Source organism: Neofelis nebulosa, chromosome 11 (assembly GCF_028018385.1).
Source record: "Neofelis nebulosa isolate mNeoNeb1 chromosome 11, mNeoNeb1.pri, whole genome shotgun sequence".
In the NCBI taxonomy this organism is placed as follows: Eukaryota; Metazoa; Chordata; class Mammalia; order Carnivora; family Felidae; genus Neofelis; species Neofelis nebulosa.
The window spans coordinates 25,126,456-25,152,049 of NC_080792.1; the positions used below are offsets into that span (position 1 = coordinate 25,126,456).

At 41.3% G+C, this 25,594-nt stretch overlaps 1 protein-coding gene and 2 non-coding genes across 3 annotated transcripts in view; 1 reads left to right on the forward strand and 2 right to left on the reverse strand.

Annotated features, from left to right (window-relative positions):
• Positions 1 to 3,308: 3,308 nt before the first annotated feature.
• LOC131490666 (small Cajal body-specific RNA 18) lies at positions 3,309 to 3,391 on the reverse strand. The gene has a single exon (XR_009251178.1). It is a non-coding gene; the product is annotated as a small Cajal body-specific RNA 18 (non-coding RNA).
• Positions 3,392 to 3,468: 77 nt separating this feature from the next.
• Positions 3,469 to 3,611, reverse strand: LOC131490671 (small Cajal body-specific RNA 17). The gene has a single exon (XR_009251182.1). It is a non-coding gene; the product is annotated as a small Cajal body-specific RNA 17 (non-coding RNA).
• Positions 3,612 to 4,219: 608 nt separating this feature from the next.
• The window catches only part of ACAA2 (acetyl-CoA acyltransferase 2), a 34,846-nt gene continuing 13,471 nt past the window's right edge, over positions 4,220 to 25,594 (forward strand). Inside the window, exons 1-4 of the mRNA XM_058692143.1 lie at positions 4,220 to 4,352; positions 10,756 to 10,922; positions 14,509 to 14,637; positions 24,773 to 24,889. Of these exons, the coding sequence (XP_058548126.1) occupies positions 4,337 to 4,352; positions 10,756 to 10,922; positions 14,509 to 14,637; positions 24,773 to 24,889 (429 nt within the window). The 5' untranslated portion in view covers positions 4,220 to 4,336. The remainder of the gene's footprint in view (positions 4,353 to 10,755; positions 10,923 to 14,508; positions 14,638 to 24,772; positions 24,890 to 25,594) is intronic.

Below are 25,594 nucleotides of genomic sequence, written 5' to 3' on the forward strand. Positions count from 1 at the left end.
AAAAGAGGACAATCTCCCACATTTCTACAATAAAATTAACATCAGGAAAAGTAATGTCAATACAACTATCTCATATAACTTATATTAAAGTTCCTCCCAAATGTCCCAATTCTGTTCTTTTGAGTTGTGGTTTTTTTGGTTTTTTTGTTTTGTTTTGTTTCGCTTTGGAGTTTTTTGGTTTGTTGTTGCTGTTGTTTTTTAGAGTAGTTGCTTTTAACCCAGTTTCCAATTAGAGATCCCACATTGCATTTGACTGTTAATCCCTAGTTCCTTTAATACCAGCCTTTTTTTTTTTTTTTTCCACAACATCGATATTTTTGAAGACTTTAGGTAGGTCAGTTGCTTTGCAGAACATCTCTTCATTTGGATTTATCTGATTGTTTCCTTAGGATTACATTCCAGTCAGACATTTTTTGGAGAGATCCCACATAGGTGAGGTTGTGTCCCCAATGCTCCAAGGGGATGTATGGTGTTAGCTTCTCCCATTATTGGTGATGTTAAGCTTTGTCATTTGGTTAAGGTGGTAATATTCCCAAGATTTCTCTTTTGTGAGGGTACATTTTCCTCTTCATGATACTCTGAGACTATGTAAATGTCCTTACATATATTTACAGGTTCTTATATATGTAAACCATTTACCCAAGGGTTTTAGGATCCATCGATTTTAGTGACATTTCTTTTTTGTTGTTGTTGTTTAATGTGTATATTTTTGAGTCAGAGAGTGAGTGGAGGAGGGGGAGAGAGAGGGGGAGACACAGAATCCAAAGCAGGCTCCAAGCTCCAAGCTGTCGGCACAGAGCCCCACGTGGGGCTTGAATCTGTAAACCGTGAGATCATGACCTGAGCCGAAGTCGGACGCTCAACTGACTGAGCCACCCAGGCACCCTGTTTACCCATTTTAAATAAATGTTGACACTGAATTCAGTAACAAATGTGGGCAATTGCACAGTACCTTTTGTCTAACCAGAGGACACTGCTGAAGCAGAACTCTTGATTGACAGGGAGTGCAAAATGCCAGAGCTCCAACTTCTCATTCATGGGCTAAGCTATACAAATCCAAATTCATCATAGCAATTTAGAGAGGTCAGTATGCAATATGAGAGGGTGTAGGTTGCATGAAAGTCTGTGTAATCGCTAATACAGGGCTTCGTGCCTGACACTGAAGGTCACTTACCCAACAGCCTTTTCCAGTTTTCATCCTTACTGGCAGAGCCTGCTTTCCAAGATAGAAATTGAAAAACACAGACCTGTTTTTCCAGCCACTTTTGCAACTACAGCATGGGCAAACAACCCAATTCTGGCGGACGAAACAGAAGAGAAGGATGTCCCTTCTTGATAAAGACATGGTAAATACTCACCTTCCTCTCTTTGAACATGGTTTTGTGCAGATATGATGCCTACAGCTGTAACAACTAAAAGCCTGAGTGCTTGATGACATAGTAATGCTTGGAGGCTTCTTGTTATGTGAAACAATGAAAACTTTATTGTGTAAGACAGTTTAAGTCAAGTCTTCTGTTATTTGCAGCCTAAACCATCCGAACCAATGATTAGCCCTAGAGGAAAAAATAAGCCTTGAACACGGGAACTATAATGGCAAAAAAATACTAACACTGGGTTACTAGCTGTCACACCCAAATCAAGTTTGAATGCCCCAAGGTTTCCACTATATGCAATGAAATAACTTAACTCCTGTGCTTCTGCAATGGTACTTGCTCTGTATCATCTTTGAGAAAATTTAAAAAATTGTCACTCAAATCGTTTCCTGTCGGAACCCTGGTCAAGAAAAGGTAAATATCTAGTACTGACTCATTGCCTCACCTCTCCACCTGCCTGAAACCACTTTATCTCACCCACACCTCCTCCCCTGCAGAAAAAAGCAAATAAACCTTCTGAACCTGAGCCATCATACACTGAAAGTAACAGGATTTCTTCCCAAATACTGTATTTCTTCCTCTAAAGAAGATTCACTTAACATTCACCTTTCATTTTGTACAACATATACCTTAGCTAATGATACCCGTCCTCTCTTCTACCCTACTCCTCTATTCTATATCCTGTAAATGCCAAAGACAATACGGGCCTGGGGCATTTGAGGATCAGGGCTCAAAATTCTAATTCAGCAATTTTCTAGATTTGAGGCCTTGGCTTCTTCATTTATAAAATGAAAAAGAAAAACAAAACAAAACATCTATCTCCTGGGGTTGTAGAATGACCCTCAGAATTTGTCCGATGTGTATAAATTGTATATTATTCCATTTTATGTAATTATTGTACCACCTGGGTATAAGAATTATAAACAGTGTAAGTGCCTGGCACAATGCTGGGCACACAGTATCCAAAAGATAGTAGCTTTTATTACAACTCTGTTAATCATCAGAAAATGCAGGTGTAAAATATCATCTAGCAGGTGGGATGCTTTGACCTCAGTCAGAATTCTATTGACTATATACATTTGTTGTGAAAAAGTAGTTTGCCTTTTTTTTTTAAAGTTAGTAACTCTCAGAACGTACCTATGTATTAAATCGACTATCAATTTCCAGCATTCACACAAATTAAAGTAACAGGAGAAAAGGAATAAATCTGAGGGTCTTTTTAGTTTTACAGCTGATGGCAGTTTGGGTTACAAGAAGGTATATACTTGCACAATTCAACCAATTTAAGATTTGCACATGTGACCACATGGAAACTCTGCCTTAAGCAAAGCTGTAAATGTTGATGTCTAACGTGACATGAGCCAAGTGTTCATGGACTTAAGAGTATAACTTAACCCTCTCATCTGCCATTTCACTTTCCTCCATTTTCAGTTACCCAGAGTCACTTGTGGTCAACCAGGGTCCCCAAAGCAGATGATTCTCCTTCTAAGGTGTCAGAAGGTCAACGGTAGCCTAAGGCTGTGTCACAATGTCTAGTCCTTTACCTCACTTGACTTCATCGGGTAGACATTTGATCACCTCACATTATCACAAGATATTTTGAGAGATAAAGACCACATTCAGATAACTTTTATTACAGTATGCTGTGTGCTATTGTTAATCTCTTACTGTACCTAAATTATAAACTTTATCATAGGTATGTACATATAGGAAAAAAAAACATAGTATATATAGGACTTGGTACTACTTAGTTTCAGGCATCCCCTAGGGATCTTGGACCGTATCTCCCTCCCCTCTCCCCGTAAGCAGGGGAGGGGTCCCTGAGGGTTCACAGAAAACCTCAAGGCAACCCACGGCAGCTTCCCAGGCATAGGAACCTGGCCCACCCCAGAGCCCTGTGGCTGCGCCTCCGCCAGCCTGGTGTCCTGTTCGCCCCGGTCTCAGTCAGCTCTCAGCACACACTCCATCACCTGGTTCCTAGAACTCAGATTGCGCAGTGGTCACGTCATCATCGACCAGGGCTCACAGTTACAGCGGCAGAGGCCTTCCTAAAGCTCCCTCATCTCCAGCCTACCGGCTGCCCCTAATCTCCCGACTCCCGGTCCCCAGCCCCACTTCGCCAGACACATTTTCATAATCTTTTCAGGCTCCGGGCTAGCGGCGTCGCCAGCAACGGGGCCTGATCATATAAGGAAAATACTGCGAGCTCATCGGGGGCTATATCGGGGACTCGGGGCGTCCCTGCCCTAAGACACTCACTACACTCCCTCGGACGCCAACCTCCCCACCCCACCACCCTGCTCGGCCCGCCAACTGGCTTCCAGTCCCAGGGTCTCTCTCAAACCCAGGGGCCTAGGCCTCCAGCGGTCCGCGCAGCCGCACTCCGCAGCCAGCCAGCCAGCCCCAGCCAATCCGCTCGTGCCGTCCTCCACGCCCTGCCCACCCCCCAATTTCCGGCCAGCGCGGGCCAGCGCCCCCCATTCCTCTGGCCCCTTCCGCCTTGTGGCTGTCTCGGCGTCGGGATACCTGGTCCAGTGATGATGACGATTTGCTGGGGGATGAAAGGGAACATTAATTACAGGGGCGAGTAGAGGGGCCAGGGATAGGATGGACAGGGTAGAGTCAAATCATCCTCTCGCTTTAGAGGTAAAATCTTTAAAAGCAAAAATGTGAGGGGGAGATGCGCTGGCAAGGGACGCTCTTTGCTGCAAGGCCCGGCTGCTGGCAGAGTTGTGGTTCCCACGCTAATGCGCAAAGAGGGTGGCGTGTTGTCTAAAGGGAGATAAGCTCCCTCCAGGCAGAGGCCGCAGCCAGCCAGCCAGCCGTCCGGACCCGCGAAGAGAGTGAAAGGACGAGGGCGTGGCTTCATGGGGCACCGCCCTCACGTCCTTAAGTTGGGGTGTGGGCGGGCGCCCCTCTGAGTCGCTGGACGGGGAACTCTGCGCCGCGTCTCGCTCGCCGCCATGGCCCTTCTCCGAGGTGAGCGCCGCTAGGGTCTTATCGGCGGCAAGGGGATTTGCTAAAAAGCTCAACCAGAAGGGATTGGTCGGGCCTAGGAGAAAACGTGCTTGTAAGGCACTAGCGACAGCAGGGCAGTTTCCAGCTGAGGGCTGAGGACAAGATTTGCCAGCTTCTGAGCTTGAAGGTCAATACCGTTCTTTGCGTAGACCCCGCCCCACCCCGTTAGGAGAACTGGGGCGGTGCCTTAAGCACCCGGCGGTCTAGGGCAGGGGATTGCATCGCGGAGGAGCCGCAGCCTCTGACTTGGTCCGGGGTGGAGAAGGCTTATGGGGAGGAATTGATGGTCTCTTAGGGTCATTTCTGCCCCAGTGACCTGCTCCACCAGATGTGTGGTGGTATTCTGTTGGAAGACCAGCTTGCTCCCTTTCCCTTCCATTACTTTAGATTGACTGACTCCAGGAAAGTGCAGTCACTGAGTACATAAATACTAGGGTTATTAACTTTAAAAAAAAAAAAAAAAAAAAAAAATATATATATATATATATATATATATATATATATATATATAAACTGCCTTCTTATAACAAATGGTCGCAGTCAGTGGAATTTTAACTTTAAGGAACAAGAAGAACCAATCCCCCAGTTTTTTAACACACATCCCAGTGCTTGGTAGGTGGTTGCTCCCAAGGAAGAGTTGTCTCACTATTTGGCTTTGTTGGCAATGTTTGTGTATCCCTTCTAGGCACCTAAGTATGGCTGCCAAATGACTTCAGAAACAAGTGGGTGCTTTTAGCAGCAGTTGTTCTTAGTTTGTTCTGATTGCTCTTTGTAGTTGATTTGGTTATATGAATTAATATTTACCTAACAGGGTGACAGAAAGGAAGGTGGAGTTAATCCTTTGCCTTCTAGTGGCTTTCCACCCCCACCCCGCACCCCCCCCCCCGCACCCCCCGTGCTGTCATATCAGCACACCTGGCAAGCCCTTTGGCAACCAGTGACCTTTTCACTATCTCTGTAGCTTTGCCTTTGCCAGATGTCATGTGGTTGAAATCCTACATTATGTAGCTCTTTTAGGTTGGCTTCTCTCACTTTCCAATGTGCATTTAAGCTTCCTCCATGTGTTTTCATGATCTGATAGCTCATTTATTTTTATTGCTGAATAATATTCTGTGGTATGGATGTGCCACATCCATTCACCTACGGAACAACATCTTGGTTTCTTACAAGTTTTGGCAGTTATAAATAAAGCTGCTGTGAACATTCATGTGTAGGTTTTTGTGTGGACGGAAGTCTTCAACTCATTTGTATAAATACAGAGGAACAGTGATTGCTGGATAATACGGCTGGAGTATGTTTTGTTTTATAAGAAACAGCCAAAATGTCTTCCATAGTGCCTGTATTTTGCATCTGGCAGCACGAAATAATTTTTGTTCTGCATCCTCACCAGCATTTGGTGGTGTTAGTGTTTTGGATGTTAGCCATTCTAATACTTTTATAGCAGTATCAACTGTTATTCTAATTTGTACGTCCCTAATGACATATGATCAGCATATTTTCATATGGCTACTTGCTATCTTTATATCATCTTTGGTGAGGTATCTATAAAGATTTTTTGCCCACTTTTTAATTGGGTTGTTGGTTTTCCTGTTGTTGAATTTTAAGATTTATTTGTGTATTTTGGATACCAGTCCTTTATTAGATAAGTGTCTTGTAAATATTCGCTCCCAGTTTGTAGCTTGTTCTTGTCATTTTTCTTTAACGTGTCTTTCGAAGAGCAAACGTTTTTAACTTAAATGACATTCAACTTAATCACATTTTTCTTTCATGAATCAGACTTTCGGTGTTGTATTTAAAAAGTTATTGGGGCACCGGGGTGGCTCAGTGGGTTAAGCCTCTGGCACTTGATTTCGGCTCAGGGCATGATGTCACGGGTCATGAAATCAAGCCCCCGTTGGAGCCTGGAGAGCAAAGTTTGCTTGGGATTCTCTCTCTCCCTGTCTCTCTGTTCCTCTCCCAAGGGCTTGCTTGCACACGCATGCGCACATGCGCTCTCTCTCAGTCTCAAAATAAAGAATAACATTAAAAGTTATCACCAAGCCTGAAGGCACCTAGATTTTATCCAGTATTCTCTTCTAGAAGTGTTATAGTTTTTCATTCTACATTTAAGTCTATGGTCCGTTTTTAAAAATGTTTATTCATGTTGAGAGAGAGCACGCACATATGCACACACAAGCAGAGGAGGGGACGCAGAGCCTGATGCAGGGCTCAATCCCACGAACCGTGAGATCATGACCTGAGCCAAAACCAAGACATGGATGCTTAACAGACTAAGCCACTCAGACGCCCCGAGTCTGTGATCCGTTTTGAGTTAGTTTTTATGAAAAGTTTAAGGCTGTGTCTGGTTTTGTTTTGCTTTGTTTTGTTTGCACGTGGGTGTCCAGTTCTGTTGAGAAAATAAGTAAAATTATACACCATAAGATGGCCCACAGGACTAACATAAGTTCTAGTTCCTAGCTTAGAGACTCTTCCAGGTTCTTCCTGCCCTGCTTGCCACGCACCAAATACTACAAATGCGGAATGCGGTTGTAACAGACAATAAATTGTCCCCCATGCTTGTGCTCAGGACTCAGATCTCTGGAGAAGGATCTCCTCTGAGCCTGCCGATGTAAAATAAAACTCCGATCCACCAAGATCTCCGAGTGCCGCTTGTTTTTTCTGACAGTGATCCAGCCTGGTTCTGTGACAGTTCCAGCGCCATTTGCTGAAAAGACTACCCCTTAATCCATTGAATTGCTTTGTTCCTTTATCAGACTTGGTTCCCCTATCAGACCTTGTCAGACTTTGAGGTTCTGACCCTTTGTTATTTTTCCTGTTCTTCCGGTTGGATAATTTGTTTTTACCTGTGTTCCAAGTTACTGAATCTTTTTCTTTTCCTTTTTTTTTTTTTTTTTTTTTTAATGTTTATTTATTTGTGAGAGAGAAAGAGACAGAGTGCCGGCAGGGGAGGGGCAGAGAGGGGGAGACACAGAATCAGAAGCAGGCTCCAGGCTCTGAGCTATCAGCACAGAGCCCGACAATGGGTGGGCTTGAACTCACGCACCGTGAAATCATGACCCAAGCCAAAGTCAGACACTTAACGGACTGAGCCACCTAGGCGCCCCTGAATCTTTCTCCTTTTATTTCCATTCTTCTGTTAAGCCCATTCAGTGGATTTTTTATTTCAGATATTTTTCAGTTTTAGAATTTCCATTTTGATTTATAGTTTCTATTTTTTTACCGTTTATTATGAGCATATTTTCCTTTATATCCTTGAGCACAGTTACAATAGAGAGTTGCTTTAAAATCCTGTCTTTTAATTCTAACATTTGGGTCATATTGGGGTTGGTCTCTGTTGATTGTCTTTTCTCTTGAGAATGAATCATATTTTCTCATTTCTTCATATGTGCAGTAATTTTGGATTGTAGCATGGACATTGCATAGGAAACATTTTAGAGGCCGAATACTGTCATATCCTTTCCAAATGTGTTGGTTTATTGATTGTTTGGTTGGCTGTTTATTTTTGCAGGCAGTTGATTTGGCTGAACTCAGACAGCAAACTCTGTCTCCCCTGTAGAGGGCAATAGCTCAAATCTCAGTTCAGTTAGCCTTAGCTAAGGTATAGATGCGTGGTTAAGGGGTCAGACAGATATTTAGGCAGAGTTTATATGTATATGATTTGGGCTCCCCCTGTGGTCCTCTCCTTTCCCAGATTCATTCTCATTTACCAGTGGCTGTGGTTGGCCATGAACTCAGTTCTCTGAATCGTCAAGCCAGTGAGATTGTGAGTTTCTGAGTTCTAGCCATTCACATAGTGTGGACTGCTTGCCTTCAAGTCGGAGGCTATAAACAGGTTGAATGCTCACCCTGTACTGTTCCTTTCTTCCATATCTTCTCCACATCTGCCCAGTTTTGTTCATCCTCCAACGCCTTCAGGTAGTCATTTTTCTGTATTGCCACTGTTATCTGCAGGAGAGTTGGTCAGATAGCATACTAGGCCATGACCACACACAGGCTGTAATGAAATTAGGAAGAAGACATGGGAAGGCAGAAGAAAAATGAAATAAAACACCAGTATAAAAATAGGTAGAGGGGTGCCTGGGTGGCTCATTTGGTTAAGCGTCTGACTCTGGATTTTGGCTCAGGTCATGATCTCATAGTCCTGAGATTGAGCCTTGCATTGGGCTCCACTTGGAGCCTGCTTGGGATTCTCTCCCTCCCCCTCCCCCTCCCCCTCCCCCTCCCCCTCCCCCTCTGCCATTCCCCTACTTGGGGCTTGCTTACGCTCTCTCTCTCAAAAAAAAAAACAAAAAAACAAAGTAGAGACTGTTAAGTGACAAGAATTAGAAGACATTTGCAAAAATTCAGGAAGGTATAGTGGCACAGAATAATCTATCAGAACAAAATATTTGTCATACCCTGAACTAACATTCATGGTCTTGTAAATACCTGAATATTCTATCTGTAAAGAACTCATTGGATCTGTTCTAAATTATAGTTGCATATGTTACTCCTAACTCCTAACATTCTTTTGGACTGTGGGTTTCTCAAAGTAACAATGAAAGGAGAAGGTGAAGTTTTTTTTTTTAGGGTAGGTTTAATTTGTTCCATGGAAAGATGTCATCTCCACTAATATAAACAGGAGAATTGTACTTAAATAGCAGGAATGGTATAATGTTTGTATTGTCTCAATTCCAGGTTAATATCTTGGCACAAGCCCATTGTTAAAAGCCCCATAATTTCTTGGCAAAATGTGGAAATGTGAGCACAGATTGTTTTGGAGTATACCAGTGTATACGTATACTAGTGTGTACGAAGCGCCAAGCATGAGATCTGTCATGTATTAAGTGCCACCTGTATGCGCCTCTGAAATATTTACCTTGCAGGATTGTTGGGAAGATTAGATAGTATACGAAAAGTGATAAAGTGTCGGTGCCTAATAAGCGTTAGTGTAATGAAACTATTATAATGGATGTGCAAGTTTTGCATCACCCAACTCTAGTGGACATCACATCATCAGAGACTTATGCAACTATAGCAGATTGGAGGGGAGAGGTGACAGTAGAGTGTCTTGGGAAAGGACAGTTTTTATTTATTTGCACCAGGACATCGGTTGGATTGATAGTAATACCATAAATTTATAGTGCTAGTTTACATTAATACATGTATAGATAATGCCCCTGTTTTCTTTGCAGTTAGATCAAATGCAGGAAATTTTGTTGTATTCTAAGTAGCGCATTTTTTTTTTTAATTTTTTTTTCAACGTTTTTTATTTATTTTTGGGACAGAGAGAGACAGAGCATGAACGGGGGAGGGGCAGAGAGAGAGGGAGACACAGAATCGGAAACAGGCTCCAGGCTCCGAGCCATCGGCCCAGAGCCTGACGCGGGGCTCGAACTCACGGACCACGAGATCGTGACCTGGCTGAAGTCGGACGCTTAACCGACTGCGCCACCCAGGCGCCCCTAAGTAGCGCATTTTAATAGGATACTGGCAAACTAGAAATCCTTTAGAAGAAAGCAGGGAGAACTAATGTCAAATAAAGAAGTGTGGAAAGATGCTTTTTGTTTACTTAGGGAAAATACGTGTTTTTTATCTACTTAGGGAGGGAGTCTTTAGATCCGGGATATTTTACAGGTTAGTGGACTCCAGATCTGGAGGGGATGCCCATGTAAAAGGTGATCTTTTTTGCCCACTTTATTCTAAGGCTAAAAGATAATAGTTAATATGATTTGGAATTTGTAATGGAGTCATCCTGTGGCTCCAAAAGGAAAGGCGTGTATAGTTCACATTCAAAGCATCATAAATTCTAGAAACTATTTGGGATGCATTTGGGTTGAACTCAGATTGTTGGATTGAAGACTTGGTGAGAGGAGCCAGTTCAGTATGAGGAAAAATCAGACTTCAGGTTGTCCGTTCACACAGTGGACTATGAAAGTTTTCTAGCAGAGGAATTTTTTTTTCTGTCTCTTGTCAGGAATTTCCTGTGGGGTGAGTGGTTGGCCTGAAACCTCAAAAAGAATTTCTAGTGTGGAGATTCGTTGGTTCTATGACTAGGCAACATACTTCAGCACATCAAAGAAACATTGCAGTTTTAGACAAATGTTTCTAGCATCATAAGTCACCAGAGGCTAAGAATGCAGAGTGGATTTATGTTCCAGCATGCAGTATATAGTTCTTGGTGCCAGCATGTAGGTACTGCTCCAACCGATAACCCCTAAGACTGCTTCCAGGAGTGTGACCCGTTCTGTGTATTATTATGCGACAAAAATTTTCAGTTATCTAATTGAAAATGGTGCCTTAGATACTAAGGTTTCACAGTGTGATTATTTAAATAAAGCATGTTAGGGACACTGGCTATTCAAATCTCTCCTCATTCCAATAGGTGTCTTCATCGTGGCTGCTAAGCGAACGGCCTTTGGAGCTTACGGAGGTCTTCTGAAAGACTTCACGGCTATTGACTTGACTGAATTTGCCGCCAAGGCTGCTTTGTCTGCGGGCAAGGTCTCACCGGAGACCATTGATAGTGTCATTGTAGGCAATGTCTTACAGGTTAGTAGGGCAGAAGGGAGGTGTTCATTCTTGTTGCCGGATGTTATTAAAAAATAATGTCTTTAACATGTCTCACTGGTGAACTAGTTAATAATAGTTAAAGGTATTTATGATTTAAGTAATCCTCTGACTCTACAAGCAATGGCATTTATAATTCAAAGCCACATATAATTTGGGAGCTATCTGTCTGTCTCATTGGGGTTATATTTCATTGCTTCTTAAATATTAGATTCATTTCCTTGACTCATCTCAAGTTAATTGGTTCTCTCTGTATCGACTAAGGAGGGTAGAAAACCCAGTCCACACAACACATCTCCTATGAATTCTTAAATCGTAGGAGCTCGGTCAGTATTTTTTGTGGGAAATAAGAAGTTCCTCTACCTTCTATCTTTCTGTGTTATGGAATACATACTAGGTCATTCATTTGCAGATAATGAAAACTGTGTATTCCTTCCTGGCGTGGCCAAGAGGTGAGGGCTCCTTTTACCCAGCCTTCATCGGTTTGACAGAAGTGCTACATGGAATGCATTTCTGCTGAGAGTACTGAGGCTCTGTCGCTGTTCTGCTGGCTCAGAAAGTGGTTGTTCCATACAGGAGAGGCAGGCTGAGAAGACTGGAGGCTGCTCTGACCCCCTTCACCAAGTGCTCAGCTCGTAGGGTGGGGATAAGGCTCAGAAACAGGTGTGCAGTTATTTCCACCCCCAGCTCTAGAGCCATGACTCAAGAGATTTTGCTTCTACCCAGAACGGGTTTTGTTTGCAGTGGAGGATAGAGGACTTGATTCATTTTTGTGGCAGAATACTATTCCATTGTATGGAATACTGCATTTTGCTTGTCCATTATTCATTATTCTGTTGATCTTAATGTGTGTTATGACTTCATTAACATGAAACTCTTGGCCAGCAGCGCTGTAACTAGTGCCTGGTTGAAGTTTCTCTAACACGTATTTTTTCCCTGCTGTCTTCTACTTAGGCACGCTAGACAGCATTTCAGCACTCTGCTTGGGGTTATTTTGAATAGCACAATCACCAACAGAAGCCACAAAAATGCAAACACACACACACACACACAAAACCCTTGGCACTAAGTAGACTGCAGAAAGGACATCTGTTTATAACACGAGAGCTAAGACAAGAAGGCCAAGTGTCCCCTTGTTCATCCTCAGCTGGGAAAGTGTGTATCACATTAGACAACTACAATTTTCCTCCACCCTGTACATGTCTGGAAATAACCACAAAAGTGCCACAGGTATTGATTTGGGGGTTACAAATACATTTTAACAATTAGGTGAATTTGCAAGTATGGAATCTATGAATAATGAGAATCGACTGTATTTTGAACTTCTCCATGTGTTTTGAGAGGTACTAAAGGTACTAATGTATTGTGTTCTAAGAAACTGTAATATATGAAAATAGCTTTATTATAAGGGATAATTAAATGAGTTCCGGAGGTCAAAAGGTATAAATAAACTTCCAGCTATAAAATAAGTAAGTCTTGAGGATATAATGAACAGCATGATGACTATAGTTAATAATACTGTACTGCATATTTGAAAGTTGCTAAGAGAGTAAATATTAAAAGTCCTTGATGGGAGAAAAATGAACAAAGGCCAGTTTTGCTGCCGCTCCTAGTCTCAGGCAGAATTCCTGAGGCCTACAGATTATAACACTCCTACAACTCCTTCAAGGACTTCCTTTCATGTTTTACCACTATAGCTGTGCTCTTAAGTGTTACTTTCCTCTGGTAACTGTAAACACCCTCCCCCCAGGATATATGTTAGCAATCATCTTTCAAACTTGTGGCCCAGTGATATCCATCTAAAGGGTCTCAAGACTAATGTGTTACTAGACAGTAGTAAAGAACCTTATCTTAACAGCAGCTAGCCCCTCAGGGTCCTGAAAGCCTTGCTTCCAAATTCCTTAGAGTCTTACGCTATCCCTGACTTCCACTAACTAGAAGTATATAATCAGTCACTCCTCACAAGGCCGGTGCAGCTCTTTCTGCCCACGGGTCCTATCCATGTGCTTTAATAAAAGCACCTTTTTGTACCAAAAACGTGTCAAGAATTCTTTCTTGCCTGTTCACTCTCAGCCCCACATCAGTCCTCATCACAAGAAAAAACATTTTTGTAACTGCGTACGGTAACAGATGTCAACTAGACTTACTGCGGTGATCATTTTCCAATACCTACAAATATCGAATCCTTTTGTTGTACGCTTGAAACTAATACAACATTATATGTCAGTTACACCTCAATTGAAAAATAAAACAAGAATAATTAGGAACTTTTTTTAAAAAGGTAAGCTCTGAGTAAGATTTATGGAATGTAAAAAGCCAGAAGAAACCCTAGAGATTTTATAGAACTCCAGGCCTCTCTTAACACATAAGGAAACCTTATGTTTCAAGAAGTTTCAAAGAGTTGAGCCGGGTGATCTATAACAATCCTGGGCTAGAATGCAGATGCCCTGACTTCTAGTTCCATGTTCTTTCTCCTGTACTAAGCTCTTCCCAGCAAATCTTGGTGTTAAAAGGGACTTAAAGTCATTTCGTGGGACCACTTAGAGAATACGCTACCAAAAAAAAGAAAGAAAAAATGTCAGTGGGAATTTGTTGAATTTTATTGTGAAAATTTTCAAACCTATACAAAAGATAAAAGAATACTACAGTGAGGGGCACCTGGGTGGCTCAGCTGGTTAAACATCACACTCTTGATTTCAGCTCAGGTCATGATCTCATGGTTTGTGTGTTCGAGCCCCACATCGGGCTCTGTGCTGACAGTGCAGAGCCTGCTTGGGATTCTCTCTCTCCCTCTCTCTCTTTGCCCCTCTCCTGCTCACACACATTCTTTTCTCTCTCTCAAGAACAAATAAATTAAAAAAAATTTTTTTTAAAGAGTAATACAGTGAACACCCTAAAATTCCCTTTACTTTGATGGGCCAGTTCTTTACATTTTGTCAAATTTGCTTTAGCAAATTTGCTTTAGCAAATTTTAGCATTTTAAAGCAGGGGAAGCAGTGGTCTAGGCCCACTTCTTACTCTTCTGACCAGTTGTTCATCTCTCGCCTTCCTCCATCATCAGGTCTCTGCCTCAGTTTCTCATTATAATCCCCTGAATGTTTTTAAAAGTATCTACTGATGCCTTGCCTGTAGCCTTTCTGGTTTAATTGCTTTGGTTAGGATCTTGAGCATCAGTATGTTAATAAAGCTTTCCTGGTTATTCCAGTGTGTGGCCAAGGTTGAGAACCACAGCCTTGGATACTTTCTCTGTTAAGGAACATACTGTTTTGAGATAACCTATTCTATTTTTAAACAGCTCCAATTGTTATAAATTTCTGTCTTGTATTGAGGACTTAATATAAGGGTTTCTCATACTTTGTTTAAAAACCAACTAACCAAGTTACAGTTTTTATTCAAATAATAAACACACGTATTATATAAAATACACGGTATCTATATGCATTGCATCCTACCTTAGAGTCCCATAGTTTATAATGTTTGATACATTGCCAACATTTCCATATATTTTGTCCTGCTTCTTAATGCTGAGATTTACAGAGGAAAGTCTTTTTCATTTCCTTTGTTCCAGAGTTCTTCAGATGCTGCATACATGGCCAGGCATGTTGGTTTGCGTGTGGGAATCCCACAAGAGACCCCAGCTCTCACTGTTAATAGACTCTGTGGCTCTGGTTTCCAGTCCATTGTGAGTGGATGTCAGGTATGGGCAACATTTTATTATTTCTCTGAAATTATGTTAAAAACTATTGGAAGAAATACCCTACCACAGTTGTAACACTGTAGGTTTTTATTTTATGGTGCTTATTAGAAGAGGTCAATACTTGATTTTTCTTGGAAAAGAGTTCACAGGAAGAAAATAGTTTCTTAAAAGTGATTAGCAGATCTTTGAAGACATGCTAAATGGAATAAGCCATTCGCAGAAGGACAAATACTGTATGATTGCACTTATATGAGTAATCAAATTCATAGAGACAGAAGGCGAAACAGTGGCCGCTGGGGCTGGGGGGCAGGAGAGAATGAGGAGTTAGTGTTTAATGGGTACTGAGTTTCAGTTTGCAAAGATGAAAAGATTTCATGAGATGAGTAGTGGTTGGTTACACAACAGTGTGAATGTACTTAATGAACTATACACTTAAAATTGGTTACAATGGTGACATTTTTTTAATTTTTTACTTTTTAAAATTTACATCCAAATTAGCATATAATGCAACAATGATTTCAGGAGTAGATTCCTTAATGCCCCTTACCCATTTAGCCCATCCCCCCTCCCACCACCCCTCCAATAACCCTCAGTTTGTTCTCCATATTTATGAGTCTCTTCTGTTTTGTCCCCCTCCCTGTTTTTATATTATTTTTGTTTCCTTTCCCTTATGTTCATGTGTTTTGTCTCTTAAAGTCCTCATATGAGTGAAGTCGTATGATATTTGTCTTTCTCTGACTAATTGCACTTAGCATAATACCCTCCAGTTCCATCCACATAGTTGCAAATGGCAAGGCTTCATTCTTTTGGATTGCCAAGTAATACTCCATTGTATACATATACCACATCTTCTTTATCCATTCATCCATCGATGGACATTTGGGCTCTTTCCATACTTTGGCTATTGTCGATAGTGCTGCTATAAACATGGGGGTGCATGTGTCCCTTCGAAACAGCACACCTGTTTATCCCTTGGATAAACACCTAGTAGTGCAATTGCTGGGTCGTAGGGTAGTTCTATTTTTAATTTTTTGAGGAACCTCCATACTGCTTTCCAGAGTGGCTGCACCAGCTTGCATCCCCATACAATAATAACTCTTACGTTATGTGTTTTATCACAATTTTTTTAAAAGCTAATCATGACCTGTTATTTTGACCGAGGGCTTCCTATGTGCCTGACCTATGCTAGATTTACATTGAATATCTCAGTCTTCATAGCCATCCCTTGTGGCAAGAACTATTAATATTCCCATTTTACCGGCAAGGAAACTGATCTTTAAGGTTACTAAGTCATAGAGGCAGAACTTGAACCCAGGTCTGTGAGAGTTCCCTGTGAGGCAGTTTGAAACACTGAATAAAGACTATAAGGCTAGGAAGGGAGTTGGAGCATTTAGGGGATGATAAGAAATGTATTCCTTTGGGAGAGGAGTTAAGATGGAGAAAATTGGTTTTTCTCATCCCTCAAACACAACTGTATTGTGATCAAATCACTCGGAACACCCAGCAAACCGATCTGAACACTGTCAGAAGGATCTGCACGGTTGGAAGGAGACGGCGTAGCAGGTGTGAGGTGCATGGAAGTGAATTGGGGGAGAGGAAAATGGCAGCGCCATGCATGGGGAGGAGCCCTTTCCATGGAGAGACAAAAAGGAGAGAAACGGGTTGAGAGAGTGCGGCGTCAGATTCACACAAGACAAAAACCTCTCCGGACCACGGACTGGGGAGTGAGGGGTACTGAGCATCACGGTTTTTTTGCCAACAGCGTGTGGAGCTCAAACTCTGAGGTTTTGGAAGTGCGTGACTTTCTCTGGAGTGGAGCTGTGGCCGGTGCTCCTCGGAAGAAGGAGGAAGGGGGCCCTGGAGTGCACAGTGTGGTGTGGGGATCTGAGAACATTCCCCTTCCTGGAGTACATTTGCAGGAGGGTATATTGCCTCCCCAAGGACAAAACCCCTGCAGGCGCCAGCAGAAGGCCTTTTATAGGAAGGGGACAGAGCGCAGATAACTTGCTTGCTGCTTTTTGCAGTGCCGCACCATAGATTGCAGGCACCGTACAGGCATGGGACTGGTTTTCAGGGACAAAGGACATCAGACACAGTGTGGAGAGGCTCTACTCCAGGGGAGGGGAGCGGGTCCACGTGGTGCCAGGTCCTTTAAGATTTCCGGTTTTAAATCCCGGCCACGTGCCAAAGCTGTGGTGCATGGAGCCCTGACAGCCCTTGCCCTTCTGCCAGGGCTTCCTGAACAGCGGGTTCTGAGATCCCCTGTCCGGGGACGAGAGATTGGGGTGATGCCATTTTCCCCTTAACACCAACGTGGGGACTTCGGAGAGAAACACGGTGGCCCCCCAGTGGAGGCGGGACCCACTTACACCAAACCCCGCCCCCCTGTGCCTTGCAACTGTGTGTTTACTGGGGCAGCGCAGACTCTGAGCCAGCGCAGTGGGCCTCTCCTCCGGAAGAACAGCACAGACAGTAGCCCACAGGCACCAGATTAGGAAACATGCGGTGCTTCAGAGCATCACCTGCAGTTCTGGTGGAAACAGGGCCAGGCTTACTTTTTTTTTTTTTTTTTTTTTAATTTTCTCTTTTTTTAAAGTTTCTTTTTTTTAATTTTCTTCTTTGGAATTGGGCTTATAGTTTTTTCTTTGTTCGTTTGTTATTTTTCTCTTCTTTTTGGATCAAGCTTTTTTTTCATTTTTGTTTCTTTTTTGTTTGTTTTTCTTTTTCTTTAGAATGAGGCTTATAGTCTTGATTGTCTCTTTGTTTTTTTTTTTCATTCCTTTCCTTTTCATTCACTCATTTATTTATTTATTTTTGGAATCAGGCTTTTGTTTTTCTTGTTTTCCAGGCTTATTTTAACAACAAATCAAAACATACCTAGTTAAAGGTCCAAACACTCCCCACTGCAATCTAAGAGGAGCTCTGCAGAGGACCGACCAGTGGGAAAGAGCAGCCAAAACGCAACAGCAGAGTGCACACAGCATACATCAGAAACACTTCTGGAAGGGTTTCTCCTGAAGTGTCCAGGCGTTGAACAGTGTACAACCCCTTTTTAATGTAACATCACTCTCAAGTGCAGGAAACTAACAAGCTTTCAAAACATGCAAAAGACAGAAACTTAGCCAGAATGACAAAATGGAGCAATTTTCCCCAAAAGAAAGGTCAGTAAGAAATCACAGCCAGGGACTTGCTTAAAACAGGTATAAGTAATATATCTGAACAAGAGTTTAGACCAACAGTCATAAGACTACCAGGGGGCTTGAATAAAGCATAGAAGACACTGTAGACAACCTTCCTGTAGAGATAAAAGACCTAAAAACTAGTCAGGCTGAAATAAAAATGCTGTAACTGACATGCAAAACAAACTGGATATAGTGACAATGAGGGTTGAGGAAGCAGAGGAGAGAATAGGTGATATAAAAGAAAACATTAAAGGGGCGCCTGGGTGGCGCAGTCGGTTAAGCGTCCGACTTCAGCCAGGTCACGATCTCGCGGTCCGTGAGTTCGAGCCCCGCGTCAGGCTCTGGGCTGATGGCTCAGAGCCTGGAGCCTGTTTCCGATTCTGTGTCTCCCTCTCTCTCTGCCCCTTCCCCGTTCATGCTCTGTCTCTCTCTGTCCCAAAAATAAATAAAAAACGTTGAAAAAAAAAAAAAAAAGAAAAGAAAACATTATGGAAAATAATGAAGCTAAAAAGAAGAGGGAAAGAAAACTGTTAGATCACAAAGGTAGATTTAGGGAACTCATTGATTCTACAAAGTGAAACAATGTCCCTATCATAGGAGTCCCAGAAGAGGAGTGGGGAAAAGTGGCAGAAGGTTTATTTGAACAAATTATAGCTGAAAGCTTCCCTAATCTTAGGGGAAGGAAACAGGCATTCAAGTCCCTGAGGCACAGAGAACTCCCCTCAAAATCAACAAAACATTCAGCCCCACGACATATAGCAAAACTTGAAAAATAGAGAATTCTGAAAGAAGCTAGGGACAAAAAATGCTTAACCTACAAGGGTTGACACGTAAGGTTAGCAGCAGACCTATCCACAGGAAGTTGGCAGGCCAGAAGGGAGTGTCAGGAAATATTCAATGTGCTGAATGGGAAAAATATGCAGCCAAGAACTCTTTATCCAGCAAGGCTGTCATTCAGACTAGAAGAAGAGATAAAGAGTTTCCCAGACAAAAACTAAAGGAGTTTAGTTTGTGACCATTAAAGCAGCCCTACAAGAAATTTTAAGGGGGACTCTTTGGAGAAAAAAAAACAAAGACCAAAGCAACAAAGACGAAAGGATCAGAGAACATCACCAGAAATGCCAACTCTACAGGTAATACAATGACACTAAATACATATCTTTCAATAATCACTCTGAATATAAATGGACTAAATGCGCTAATCAAAAGATACAGGGTATCAGAATGGATTAAAAAAAAAAAAAGATCCGGGGCGCCTGGGTGGCGCAGTCGGTTAAGCGTCCGACTTCAGCCAGGTCACGATCTCGCGGTCTGTGAGTTCGAGCCCCGCGTCAGGCTCTGGGCTGATGGCTCGGAGCCTGGAGCCTGGAGCCTGTTTCCGATTCTGTGTCTCCCTCTCTCTCTGCCCCTCCCCCGTTCATGCTCTGTCTCTCTCTGTCCCAAAAATAAATTAAAAATGTTGAAAAAAAAAATTAAAAAAAAAAAAAAAAAAAAAAAGATCCATCTGTATGCTGCCTACAGTAGACTCATTTTAGACCTAAAGACACCAGCAGATTGAAAGTGAGGGGATAGAGAACAAACTATTATGCTAATGGAGATCAAAAGAAAGCCAGAGTAGCCATACTTACATCAGACAAACTAGGTCTTACTTATTCATTCACTCCATTCATTTACAAATGATTGTTTTTGAGAGAAAGCATGAGCGAGGGAGAGACAGAAAGAGAGGGGGACAGAGGAACTCACGCAGGACTTGCACTTACAAACCATGAGATCATGACCTGAGCTGAAGTTGGACACTTAACTGACTGAGCCACCCACGTGCCCCAAAGACAAACTAAATTTTAAAACAAAGACTATAATAAGAGATGAAGAAGGGCATTATATCATAATTAAGGGGTCTATCCCTCAAGAAGATCTAACAATTGTAAATATTTATGCCTTCAACTTGGGGGCATCCAAATGTATAAGTCAATTAATAACAAACACAAAGAAACTCATTGATAATAATACCATAACAATAGGGGACTTTAACACCCTACTTACAACAATGGACAGATCATCTAAGCAGAAAATCAACCAGCAAACAATGGCTTTGAATGACACACTGGACCAGATGGACTTAAAAGATATATTCAGAACTTTTCATCCTAAAGCAGCAAAATTCACATTCTTCTCAAGTGCACATGGAACATTTTTCAGAATAGATCACATACTGGGTCACAAATCAGCCCTTAACAACCATGCATATTTTCGGATCCCAACGCTATGAAACTTGAAGTCAACCACAAGAAAAAATTTGGAAAGCCCTAAAGAACATCCTACTAAAGCATGAATGGGTTAAGCAGAAAATTGAAGAAATTTAAAAATACATGGAGGCAAATGAAAATGAAAACACAACGGCCCAAAACCTTTGGGATGCAAAAAGGCAGTTCTAAGAGGCAAGTTTATTGGAATTCGGGCCTTTTTCAAGAAGGAAGAAAGGTCCCAAATACACAACCTAACCTTACACCTAAACGAGCTAGAAAAGGGATAGCAAAGGGTGCCTGGGTGACTCAGTTGAGTGTCTGACCTCGGCTCAGGTCATGATCTCACCGTTTGTGGATTCGGGCCTCGCATTAGGCTCTGTGCTGACAGCCCACAATGTGGAGCCTGCTTCAGGTTCTATTTTCTCCCTGTCTGCCCCTTTCCCAGTCACACTCTCTCTAAAAAATAAATAAATATTTTTAAAAAATTTTCTCAAATTAAGAAAAGGAACAGCAAATAAAGCCTAAAGGGAGAAGGAAAATAATAAAGATTAGAACAGAAATAAGCAATATAGGAACAAACAAACAAAAAATACAGTAGAACAGATCAGTGAAACCGGGAGCTGGTTCTTTGAAAGAATTAACAAAATTGATAAGTCCCTAACCAGACTTATAAAAAAGAAAAGAGAAAGGACCCAAATAGATAAAATCACAAATGAAAGTGGAAAGGTCACAACCAACAAACACCACAGAAATATAAACCATTGTAAGAGAATAGTATGAAAAGTTATATGCCAACAGACTGGAGGAAATGGAAACAATCTAGAAGAAATGGACAAATTCCTAGAAGCTCACAAACCTCCAAAACTGAAATAGGAAGAAATAGAAAATTTGAATACACCCATAACCAATAAAGAAATTGAATCAGTGCTCAAAAATTTTCCAACAAACAAAAGTCCTGGGCCAGATGGCTTCCCAAGGGGATTCCACCAGACACTTAAAGAAGGGTCAATACCTGTTCTTCCCAAACTGCTCCAAAAAGTAGAAATAGAAGGAAAACTTCCAAACTCATTCTACAAAGCCAGCATTACCTTGATTCCAAAGACCCCACTAGAAAGGAGATAGATAGGCCAATATCCCAAATGAACATGGATGCACAAATTCTCAAGAAGATATTAGCAAACCAAAATCAATAGTACATTAAAAGAATTATTCACCATGATCAAGTGGGATTTATTCCTGGGCTGCAGTGCTGGTTCAATATTCACAAATTAATGTGGTATACCACATTAATAAAAGAAAGGATAAGAATCGTATCATCCTGTCAATAGATTTAGAAAAAGCATTTGACCAAATACAGCATCCATTCTTGATAACAGCCCTCAACAAAGTAGGGATAAATGGAACATACCTCAACATCATAAAGGCCGTATCCAAAAGACCCACAGCTAATATCCTCAATGGGGAAATGCAACGAGCCTTTCCCCTATAGTCAGGAGCAAGACAAGGATATCTGCTCTCACCATCACTATTTAATATAGTACTGGAAGTCTTACCCTCAGCAATCAGACAACAAAAAGAAATAAAGGGCATACAAATCATCAAGGAAGAAGTCAAACTTTCACTGTTTGCAGATGACATGATACTCTATGTAGAACACCCAAAAGACTCCAGCAAAAAATTGCTAGAACTAATACATGAATTTGGCAAAATCACAGGATATAAAATCAATGTACAGAAATCTGTTGCATTTCTATACACCAATAACAGCAGACTAAGAAACCATGGAATTGATCCCATTTGCAGTTGCACCAAAAACAATAAGCTACCGAGGGATAAACCTAACTAAAGAGGTAAAAGGTCTGAAAACTATAGAACACTATGCAAGAAACTGAAGAGCACACAAAGAAATGGAAAAGCATTCCATGCTCATGGACTGGAAGAATAAACATTGTTAAAGTGTCCATACTACCCAAAGCAGTCTACACATTTATGTAATCCCTATTCAAAATACCACCAGCAGTTTTTGCAGAGCTAGAAAAAACAATCCTAAAATTTGTATGGAACCACAAAAGATGCTGAATAGCAAAAGCAATCCTGAAAAAGAAAAACAAAACTGGAGATATCACAATTCCAGATTTCAAGCTATATTACAAAACTATAATGGTATTGGCACAAAAACAGATACAAAGATCAATGGAATGGAATAGAAGACCCAGAAATGGCCCACAACTATATGGTCAACTAATCTAAACCAAAAAAGGAAAGAATATCCAATGGAAAAAAAGACAGTCTCTTCAACAAATGGTGTTGTTGGTAAAACTGGACCATTTGCTTACACCACATACAAAAATAAATTCAAAACGGATGAAAGACCTAAATGCGAGACAAGAAACTATCAAAATCCTAGAGGAGAACATAGGCCATAACCTCTTAGAACTTGGCTGGAGCAGCTTCTTACTAGATGTATCACTGAAGGCAAAGGAAACAAAAGCAAATGTGAACTATTGGGACTTCATCAAGCTAAAAAGCTCTGCACAGCAAAGGAAGCAACAAAAACTAAAAGGCAGCATATGGAATGGGAGAAGATACTTGCAAACGACATCTGATAAAAGTTTAGTATCCAAAATCTATGAAGCACTTGTCAAACTCAACACCCAGAAAATAAATAACCCTGGTAAGAAATGGGCGGGGGATGCTTGGGCGGCTCAGTTGGTTAGGCATCTGGCTTGGGTCATGATCTCACAGTTCATGGGATTGAGCCCTGAGTTGGGCTGTGCACTGGCTATGTGGAGCCTGTTTAGGATTCTCTCTCTCTCTTTCTCTCTCTCTGCCCCTCCCCCAACCCCCCCCAAGCAAATAAACTTAAAAAAGAAAAAAATTGGCAGAAGACATGAATAGACACTTTTACAAGGAAGATATCCAGATGGCTAATAGACACATGAAAAGATGCTCAACATCACTCATCATCAGGGAAGTACAAATCCAAACCATGAGGAGATACCATCTCACATCTGTCAGAATGGCTAAAAATAACAACACAAGAAACGACAGATGTCGGTGAGGACGTAGAGAAAGGGGAACCCTCTTGCACTGACAGTAGGAATGCAAACTGGTGTAGCCACTCTGGAGAACAGTATGGAGGTTCCTCAAAAAACTAAAAATGGAACTACCCGATGATCTAGCAATTGCACTATTATTTGCCTAAAGCATACAAAAATACAGATTCAAAGGGGTACATGCACTCCAGTGTTTATCAATAGGCAAACAATGGAGAGAACCCAAATGTCCATCCACTGATGAATGGGTAAAGAAGATGTGGTGTATATATATATTACTCGGCCATCAGAAAGAATGAAATCTTGCCATTTGCAATGACATGGATGGAGCTAGAATGTATTATGTTAAGTGTAATATGTCAATCAGAGAAAGACAAATACTGTATGATTTCACTCGTGTGAAATTTAGGAAACAAAACAGATAAACATGGAAAGTGGTGGAGGGGAGTTGGGGGGAGAGAGGGAAACAAACCACAAGAGACTGTAAATGATAGAGAACAAACTGAGGGTTGATGGAGGGAGGTGGGTGGGGGATGGGCTAGATGGGTGATGGCTACTAAGGAGGGCACTTGTGATGAGCACTGGGTGTTGAATGTTAGTGATGAATCACTGAATTCTCCTGAAGCCAATACTGCACTGTATGTTAACTAACTAAAATTTAAATTAAAAAAAGAAAATAAATGCGTTCCTTTTTAAGGGATAGTTGGGCAAATACATTTGTTCCTTTGAGCACAAGGGAAAAGGGATATAGTGAAATGCAATTTTATTTGCCCCTGTCTTCATATTTTTACAGAATGAAAGACATATTGTAATGAATAAATTGTTTTCAAGTTAATTTATTTCTATAATGATATAGCTGAACCGGTGATCCTGATTTTCCTAGCAGTCACTGTGAAAACTGGGCTCTATGGAAGCTTGTTATTTGCTTCTTTTCTAAGAAATGCAAATAGTGGAAAGCTAGAAGAATGAAATGGGTTTCTTTTTATGAGCCCCCTCAGTTAACCTGTTCCTTGTAAATCTGTGGTCTGCTTCAGACTCATCCATTAATATAAGGATAAATTCTACTTCAGTCTTAAAATAATTTTTTTTAATGTTTATTTATTTTTGAGACAGAGACAGAGCATGAGTGGGGGAGGGGCAGAGAGAGAGGGAGAGACAGAATCGGAAGCAGGCTCCAGGCTCTGAGCTGTCAGCACAGAGCCTGATGCAGGGCTCGAACCCATGAAGTGTGAGATCATGACCTGAGCTGAAGTCGGACACTTACCGAATGAGCCACCCGGCGCCCCTACGTTTGTCTTTTTAAAGGATTTGTTCTTTATCATTGGCTTACAATCTGTGCTATGCCAGGCATTAATATCTCTGCTGATTTTCAAGATTTATATTGGGTTCAGAATTACCATTCCTTGCCAAAACAGAGGTAGAATTTGTCACTTGTGCACAAACAGTTTTGAACTCTGTTAATTTTTCCTCCCCTTGTGTCTTGGGAATAAGTGCTGTAGCATTTGCCTTACAAGTTACTTTACAAGTATTTCCTTTTGAGGCACGGTACACTGGGATTCATAACTCATTAGATTTACTGGGAGTTTACTGCTTGCTACATACTCCTGCCACAATATAAGGTTTTGTTTGTTGCTCATTTGTTTTCAAATAGGAAATTTGTGTGAAGGATGCTGAAGTTGTCTTGTGCGGAGGAACTGAAAGCATGAGCCAGGCTCCCTACTGTGTCAGAAACGCGCGTTTTGGAACCAAGTTGGGATCAGATCTCAAGGTTAGAACCATTAAAGTGTTTAAAAATTGTTTGTCATGCCATTACGCTAATAATTTTAATAACACCATGTTGGGAGAGAGAAAACAAATTTTGAAACCAATTTCCTTAATAGGGAATTGACAAGATACGAATGATTTGAAATTTGTAAACTATTTCAAAAGCCCAGTTTGGTTTTTAGTTTTGACATTTTAACCCACATTAAAAAAAAAAAAAAAAAAAAAAAAAAACCACATAGACTTTATCTCCGCATACCTCTGGTAGTGGAATTAATACTTGGAGAATGGAGGAAGGAAAGAGGCAGATCAAAAAGATAGGCAGAGCTTGAATTGATTAATTTCTCGTGAATAATTGGGAAACCCAGTAATTAAATCTTTACTGTGATTTATGGAAGTTTTATTTCTGAAGCAATCTCCAATGAATAGATACTTCTTCATCACAGAAAACATTCTCTTTGTTGTTGTTTTTTTTTAAACATTCTCTTTGAATGCAGATTATATTGTCCTAAATCAGACAAAAACTGATCTTCACATCTTTGAGAGCTACGGCGTGGGAATGACAGTGCTGATAAGGAATGATCGTGTGCTGTCCCTCCCATGTGACATTCTATATTGTTAGCATTTTCCAACAGTAATGACAGATTTACACTCTTCAGGCCAGTTCCTCACCTGGTCTTTTTGAAAGTTGGAAGGGATAAGACTTAGGAAA